This window comes from Carlito syrichta, unplaced genomic scaffold, assembly GCF_000164805.1.
Source record: "Carlito syrichta isolate Samal-C Ts95f unplaced genomic scaffold, Tarsius_syrichta-2.0.1 Scaffold288739, whole genome shotgun sequence".
Classification (NCBI taxonomy): Eukaryota; Metazoa; Chordata; class Mammalia; order Primates; family Tarsiidae; genus Carlito; species Carlito syrichta.
Genome location: NW_007232835.1, coordinates 32,236 through 40,555, shown reverse-complemented (window position 1 = coordinate 40,555; position 8,320 = coordinate 32,236). Strand labels below are relative to the sequence as shown.

Genomic DNA, 8,320 nt, shown 5'->3' with positions numbered 1-8,320 from the left:
ATCCCATGCCTTTGGGAGGCTGAGGTGAGTGGATTGCCTGAGCCCACGGGTTCGAGACCCGCCTGGACAGTGAGACCTCATCTCTACAATAAATCAAAAAATCAGCCGGGCGTGATAGCGCGTGCCTGTAATTCCGGCTACTTGGAAGACTGAGGTGGAAGGATCGCCGGAGCCCAGCAAGTTGAGGCTGCGGTGCCTGGGAGCAGCCATTACACTCCAGTCTGGGTGACAGAGTAAGACTCCAACTCAAAAAAAAGAAAAAAACGTTAGAGAAAAAAATAGCTCAGGCAAAGGGTCTCAGGAGTGCCAGATTTGGGGTGGGAGGTTTATAAGAAAGTCAGGGAAGGCCCCATTGGAAGGGTAATGTAAGCAGAGACTTAAAGGAGGCAAAGGAGAGGGGCATGTGAGAATCCAGGGAGGAGCTTCCGGGCAGAGGGAACAGCATGTTCCAAGACCCAGAGACAGAGAGTGACGGGGGAGTATTTAAGCAACAGCAAGGAAGCCAGTGTGACTGGAGACAGCTCAGGGAAGCAGCAGGAGGCAGGTCCCATAGGACCCTGTGGGCCATTATGTGTACTGTAGCTTTAACCCCAGAGACAGCCATGGAAGGGTCTGAGAAGAGGAACCCCATGTGACAGGTTTGAACAGGTTCCTCCAGGGGCTGAATGTGACTAGGCTGTGGGCAGAGAGCAGGGTAGGACAACCAGGGAGACAGTGGTGTCTAGGCCACACAATGGCAGCTTGGACCAAGCTGGTGGATGTGGGGATAGTGGGCAATGGGCAGATTCTGCAGGTGGAGATATTAGGACTCGATGAAGGGTCCTGGGCCACCCTGAGGTTTTGAACCTGAGTAATCTGAGTTCCCATCACCTGGCAAGAAGTTTGGGAAGAGCCAATGCAGGGGATCAGTTGGGTCCTTGCTGGGCCAGCCATGTGCCCACCCTCCAGAAGCCCCATCTGGAGTGGTGTGGTCTGTGCTCTGTGGGGCACCCAGGGTGCTAGGATGCAGAAGAGAAGGTTCTGTGCCCGGAAGAGGTTGCAAGGCTGTGGTGAAGGCAGGTGCAGCCCCAGTCTCCCGCCCAAGCTGCTCCTGGCTCTTCACACAAGAGGGGGGGATGGTGCCAGAGAAGTGGGGAAGCCACTGGACAAGTGGGAGGACAAACAGAGGAGCCACTGTCCTGAGAGTACCGGCTATGGAGCAGGAGCTAAGTCATGAGAACGAAAGAATCTTCCTGGGACGGGGGAGAGGGCCTGGCATGGGTGTCAGTGCACCTGACTAAGGTCTGGTGCTACCTCGAATTCTGATCCCTCGGCTCGCAGCCTGAGCTCTGGGCCTTAGTTCCTCCCCAGATTTCCCAGAGGACAGGTGTGAGGCCCTCGTGGGAGGTTGACTGCCTGAGAGGATAGTGGAAAGCGGAAGGAGTGAAGGGGCCATCTACCATCTGATTATGCAAATAGCCCCTGACTCGTGAGACCCAGTCCCCTCACAATGGGCAGAGTGAGGTGGAGTTGAGGGAGGGAGCTGCTAGGCGGTTGTAAACGTCTCACTTCCTCTGTTCTCTGAACCATTACTGCCCTGGTGGGAAAGGACCCAGAGTGTGAAGCATCCTTCCCTGCAGCTGCTGCCCAGTCTGCCCGCCGGACCCTCTGGAGAAGCCCTGACTCCCTGACATGGTAGGACAGCAGCTCTCAGCCCCCAGGGGAAGGGGGTAACCTGGGAAGGGACAGGGAGAGAGGTGGGCTTGATAGCTGCAGGCAATGGTGAGAGGGGCTGTCACCCACATGGCCCTGGGGATACTCACGGAACCTTGAAGACATCAGAGCAGAAGCCATTCTCTGAGCAGTGAAATGCAACAAACCAACTGGGGGATGAGGAGGCTGAGGCCTGGGCTCTCAGGCAGTGGTGGAGCTGGGGCTGCAGGCCCAGGTTTGGACGCCTAGGGTTGAGCTCTGTCTGACACCCTGCTGGCCACTCCTTCTTCTGACCTGACCCATAGCAGGTTAAAGGAACTCAGACTGGATGAGGTGGACAGAGGGTGAGAGAGCTGGGCAGTGCCCACCCTGGCAGAGGCTCTGGAAGGTAACTAGTCTGGACCACAGCAGGAGGCTCTCATTCCTATCTGGGATTTGGCCAAAGGGAGAGGGAAGGGAGCGGGGGAGGCCAGCGGAAGGCAGAGAGGGGATTTCAGGGTGGCTGGAGGGAAGGGAAGTGACTGCCACCTTGCTGAGGAGGAAAGGGGGGATTGGCCACCTCCCTTGGACCTCCCATCTAGCTGTGGTTTGGTTATGAATGAAAGCTCCAAATCGTGAATCTGGGTTCCCATCTTTAGTCCCGTTTCTGAGTCCTAATTCCAAGTCAAAGGCTGGGTCTGAGACCAAGTTCAGGTTCCCTACAAGCCTTGGAGGGCAGGAGGGGGCTCTGCAGCCAGGGAGGAGCCTCACAGGGAGGGCTTTGGGGAGAGGGGTTTGGAAGATGCTGAAAGACGCCCATGAAGTGGAGTGGGCAGGGGTGGAACTAGGGGCTAGACACTCACACAGCCCCCACCCCTGCAGGGCTCTTGCCGCAGCGCCCTGCACCCACTGTCTCTCCTGGTGCAGGCCATGGCGCTGGCTGTGGCCCTGGCTCTAGGTACCCTGCCTGCCTTTCTACCCTGTGAGCTGCAGCCCCATGGCCTGGTGAACTGCAATTGGCTATTCCTGAAGTCTGTGCCCCACTTCTCCGCGGCAGCACCCCGTGGCAACGTCACCAGCCTTTCCTTGAGCTCCAACCGTATCCACCACCTCCGAGACTCTGACTTTGCCCACCTGTCCAGCCTGCGGCATCTCAACCTCAAATGGAACTGCCCGCCGGTTGGTCTCAGCCCCATGCACTTCCCCTGCCACATGACCATTGAGCCCAACACCTTCCTGGCCGTGCCCACCCTGGAGGAGCTGAACCTGAGCTACAACAGCATCACAACCGTGCCCGCCCTGCCTAAATCGCTCATGTCCCTGACGCTGAGCCGCACCAGCATCCTGGTGCTAGACCCCTCCAGCCTCACTGGTCTGCCTGCCCTGCACTCCCTCTTCATAGACGGCAACTGCTACTACAAGAATCCCTGCGGACGGGCACTGGAGGTGGCCCCAGGTGCCCTCCTCAGCCTGGGCAACCTCACACGCCTGTCGCTCAAGTACAACAACCTCACAGGGGTGCCCCGTGACCTCCCCCCCAGCCTGGAGTATCTGCTGTTGTCTTACAACCGCATTGTCAAGCTGGCGCCTGGGGACCTGGCCAATCTGACCTCCCTGCGTGTGCTTGACATCGGGGGAAACTGCCGCCGCTGTGACCACGCCCACAATCCCTGCATGGAGTGCCCTCCCCACTTCCCCCAGCTGCACCCTGATACCTTCCGCCATCTGAGCCGTCTCGAAGGCCTAGTGTTGAAGGACAGTTCTCTCTCCAGCCTGGATGCCAGATGGTTCCGTGGTCTGGGCAACCTCATAGCTCTGGACCTGAGTGAGAACTTCCTCTACGACTGCATCACCAAAACCAAGGCCTTCCAGGGCCTGGCACAGCTGCGCAAGCTCAACCTGTCCTTCAATTACCATAAGAGGGTGTCTTTTGCGCACCTGCAGCTGGCGCCCTCCTTCAGGAGCCTGATCTCACTACAGGAGTTAGACATGCACGGCATCTTCTTCCGTTCACTGGACGAGACCACACTACGGCCGCTGGCCCACCTGCCCACACTCCGGATTCTACGTCTGCAGATGAATTTCATCAACCAGGCCAAGCTCAGCATCTTCAAGGCCTTCCCTGGTCTGCACTACGTGGACCTATCAGATAACCACATCAGCGGAGCTTCAAAGCTGGTGGCCACCACGGGGGAGACAGGTAGTGGGGAGAAGGGCCGGCCACGGCCTGGGGACCTTGCTCCAGCCCCACTGGACACTCCCGGCTCTGAGGACTTCATGCCCAACTGCAATACCCTCAACTTCACCTTGGACTTGTCACGGAACAACCTGGTGATAGTCCAGCCGGAGATGTTTGCCCAACTCTCCCACCTCCAGTGCCTGCACCTGAACCACAACAGCATCTCGCAGGCAGTTAATGGCTCGCAGTTCCTGCCACTCACCAGTCTGCGGGTGCTGGACATGTCCCACAATAAGTTGGACCTATACCATGGGCGCTCATTCACGGAGCTGCCACGGCTGGAGGCCCTGGACCTCAGCTACAACAGCCAAGCCTTTGGCATGCAGGGCGTGGGCCACAACTTCAGTTTTGTGGCCCAACTGCCCAGGTTGCGCTACCTCAGCCTGGCACACAATGACATCCACAGCCGCGTGTCCCAGCAGCTCTGCAGCACCTCGCTGCGGGCTCTGGATTTCAGCGGCAACGCCCTGGGCCATATGTGGGCCGATGGAGACCTCTACCTGCACTTCTTCCGAGGCCTCAGAGGCCTGGTCTGGTTGGACTTGTCCCAGAACCGCTTGCACACCCTCCTGCCCCGCACCCTGGACAACCTCCCAAAGAGCCTGCGGCTGCTGCGTCTCCGTGACAATTACCTGGCCTTCTTCAAATGGAGGAACCTAGCCCTCCTGCCCAACCTGGAAGCCCTGGACTTGGCAGGAAACCAGCTGAAGGCCCTGACCAATGGCAGCCTGCCCACTGGCACACGGCTCCGGAGGCTGGACCTCAGCAGCAACAGCATTGGCTTCGTGGCCCCTGGCTTCTTCACCCTGGCAGTGGAGTTGCGAGAGCTCAACCTCAGCGACAATGTCCTCAAGACAGTGGAGCCCTCTTGGTTCGGGCCGCTGGCAGGTGCTTTGAAAACCCTGGACGTGAGCGCCAACCCTCTGCACTGCGCCTGTGGGGCAGCCTTTGTGGAATTCCTGCTGGAAGTACAGGCTGCCGTGCCCGGTCTGCCCAGCCAGGTGAAGTGTGGCAGTCCGGGCCAGCTCCAGGACCGCAGCATCTTCGCACAGGACCTGCGCCTCTGCCTGGATGAGGCCCTCTCCTGGAACTGTTTTGGCCTCTCGCTGCTGGTTGTGGCTCTAGGCCTGGCTGTGCCCACACTGCACCACCTTTGTGGCTGGGACCTCTGGTACTGCTTCCACTTGTGCCTGGCCTGGCTCCCCCGGCGGGGGCGGCAGACAGAGGACGCCCTGCCCTATGATGTCTTCGTGGTCTTCGACAAGGCGCAGGGTGCAGTGGCCGACTGGGTGTACAATGAGCTGCGGGGACAGCTAGAGGAGCGCCGTGGGCGCCGGGCACTCCGCCTGTGCCTGGAGGAGCGTGACTGGCTGCCCGGCAGGTCGCTCTTTGAGAACCTGTGGTCTTCAGTCTACGGCAGCCGCAAGACGCTGTTTGTGCTGGCCCACACGGACCGGGTCAGTGGCCTCTTGCATGCCAGCTTCCTGCTGGCGCAGCAGCGCCTTCTGGAGGACCACAAGGATGTCGTGGTGCTGGTGATCCTGAGTTCCAATGCCCGTCGCTCCCGCTATGTGCGGCTACGCCAGCGCCTCTGCCGCCAGAGTGTCCTCCTCTGGCCCCACCAGCCCAGCGGTCAGCGCAGCTTCTGGGCCCAGCTGGGCATGGCCCTGACCAGGGACAACCGCCACTTCTATAACCAGAACTTCTGCCAGGGGCCCACGGCTGAATAGCCCCAAGCCACAGTCCTGCCCAACTGCAGCACCCTCCTCCGGTTCATCTGGCCTCTGCTGGCCTCCTCGGCAATTTCACTGCTGTGCCTCCCCATCCCCATGCCTGGCACAGAGCAGGCACCCAATAAATGCTGCTCCAAAAATGCTTCTACCGTTTAAAAGGCCACATGGCTAACCTTGACCTCACTACAGGTGTGGGTGGGAGGGGAGGAAAGAATTCTCCAAGCCTCTAGGAAGTGAAGAGGGACCAGAGGTGGTTCGAGGAAAGTCACCATAAAGATGGGACAGGGAAGTCGCTGTGGGCAGTTTTCAGGGGTCTCTGATGATGGTCACTGAATGTAGTCTTGGTCCTTCCCAGAGAGCAGGGGTAGGTCTCCTACCCCTTTCAATCCCTTCCTGAATACCCTGCCCTGTGCTTCCCAGGCAGCCTGTGCCTGACTTGGGTCAGCACCTCTCTGTCGTGTATTGGTCTCAGGTGTCCACCTGCCTCACCTGCTGGACTGATAACACCTTAAGGGCAGAGAATATGCAGGCCTGGTTCATTTCTGGCCCCCAGCAAAGTCCTGAGAGGCAGCAGCTCAGGGGAATGTTAATTCCAAAGTGTAAGGGGAAGGATGGATTTGCAGCAAGTTTGGAGGGGTGATTGCGCCCTCTGATGGTCATGTCTCTACTGGGCAGAGAAGGCTGGTCCAGGTTGGGGAGAGGAACTGTTGGTGCATCCCTACAGCAGGAAGCTAGGAGCCATAGAAGATTCTAGGGTGAGAATCCACCCCTTTCTGTTTCCACCTAGAGGTGCATGCTAGGTCTCTGTTCTGATATCAAAGGGACATCTAGGTGAACTTTCATTTGGCTAGAAAGTTGGGGGCTCCCTTCCCTGCTCTTGCCTCTCAGTGCTGATTGCACTTAATCTGGAGACACAGTCATATCTGATCAGGATAGAGTATGTGTGTGTTTGTATTTCTCATAGACAGTGTCAATTTCAGGACACAGCTGGGAGCCCCGATGACCAGCATTTGGAGAGGCCAGAATGTGTACTCAACAAGTGTGTGTGTCAGACCTGGAGTCCGCGAGGAGCCCTGTCCTGGACTGGCTGTGTACGCCATCCCCACAAACAAGCCTGCCCTTTGAGGAGCAGGGGAGAAACGTGCAGCCTGACATTGGAGCTAGGGCCCAGTTTGGCTGTCCCAGGCCTTTTCAGGGTCTGTTCTATCACACAGGGCCTCTGGAGCGGAGGGCTGCTGCCTGGTGGCACACAGCTAATTTTGTAGCCTGACTGTGGGCAGCCCCTTAGTGGAGGGTAGGGAGGAGGGTTGCTTTTCTCCTCTCTCCAGAGCATAGCTGTGAAGGAAGTATAGGCCACCTTCCTCTTTCTGACTCCTGTGGTGGGCTGGAGTTCTCTGCTACCTGCTCATCTGGAAGACAGGAGAGTCTTTGACCTACCAATTCAAAGCCCCACGTGGCCTCTGACCTGAACTGTCTTACTTCCTTGGCTGCCTGTGGAGGAAAAAAAGAAAAAGAAAACAGGAACAGTCCTTTCCCCCGGGCTGGAGTCGGGGAGTCCCCTGTTGAGTGGCTCTGAGACTATACTGGCTACAACCAGGTACAGGAGGAGGAAGCAGCAAGCAGGACCCTGGTCAGGGAATCATACCTTACATGTAAGAAGCACAATCTGCCTCTCTCTCAAGACAACCATGTCTGCCCTCTGACAGTTCCAAGGAGATCTTCCATCTGCCCACCCTCTCATGCTCACAGTCCTAGTGCTTTGGGGGCTGGGATACAGAACAGCATTTTGGAGATGAAGCACAGGGCCTGTGGTAGGAGAGCTGCTGGGCTTGGTTTGAGTGAGTCTGGGGTTCGTGGGACTTGGATTTCTGCTGGCTATGGGATGAGGAGCAGAACTTCAGTATCTCAGGTGCTGCAGATGATGGTCAGGGCGGGCCGAATGGAGCTGGGTGGGAGGCGGATCCTATTGCACTATAGTCAGGAAGGGTGCTCTCAGTTGGTTCAGGTCCTTTCTCCATGCTGCTGCCATCCTTGCCTGGTAACACTGCCATTGGCTCTGCAAGACCAGGAAAGGAACAGGACTCCTGGGCCTGCCTCTCAACTCTGCCATTTGAGCTTTCTTGGACACACCTGCCTTTTGGGAGCCTCAGCTTGCTCATCTGTAAATGGGAGTGGCCAGAGCTACCTGCAGGCTGTTGGAGGGATTTGGGATAATGAGTATAAAGGTCTGGAAAATGCAGCAGGGCCTCAGCTCAACCATCTGTTGGTAACAGGGTTTATGCACAGGACCATCAGCCAATAGGACTTCAGTGTTGATCTCTCCACCCACAAGATGGGGAGCTCTCCATCCATAGGATGATCCTCTTGAGTCAGGAACCACTACCCAGAGCACTAATGGGTTCAGATGTGGTTGAACTGGAGGCACATGAAGGGGGGACGGCAGCTCTCTCCGGGAGCAGAGCCAAACTCCTGGAAAAGCCCATGGACTTGGCATTGCCTCCTTGTGTTGGGGAGCAGTGAGTGATAGACAAGTAACATTATGGGCATAAGATTATCAGGGAACCCTGATAGGAGGAGAATAAGGTGAGGAAAGTCTATCTGCTAAGATTTCAAAATATAACTCCCTTTTTTTTTTTTTTTGAGTTGGAGTCTCACTTGGTCGCCCAGACTGGAGTGC

General features: G+C 57.4%; 1 protein-coding gene across 2 annotated transcripts in view; it reads left to right on the top strand.

The window, feature by feature from the left end:
- The window catches only part of LOC103255929 (twinfilin-2), a 17,747-nt gene extending 11,974 nt beyond the window's left edge, over positions 1–5,773 (top strand). The window contains exons 1-2 of one of the 2 annotated variants that reach the window (XM_008053833.2): positions 1,451–1,674; positions 2,554–5,773. In XM_008053833.2, coding sequence (XP_008052024.1) covers positions 1,672–1,674; positions 2,554–5,640 — 3,090 coding nt within the window. In that variant the 5' untranslated portion in view covers positions 1,451–1,671 and the 3' untranslated portion in view covers positions 5,641–5,773. Of the gene's footprint in view, positions 1–1,450; positions 1,675–2,553 lie in introns of those variants that run through there. The other variant, XM_008053832.2, reaches the window with a different exon arrangement.
- The last annotated feature ends 2,547 nt before the right edge of the window (positions 5,774–8,320 follow it).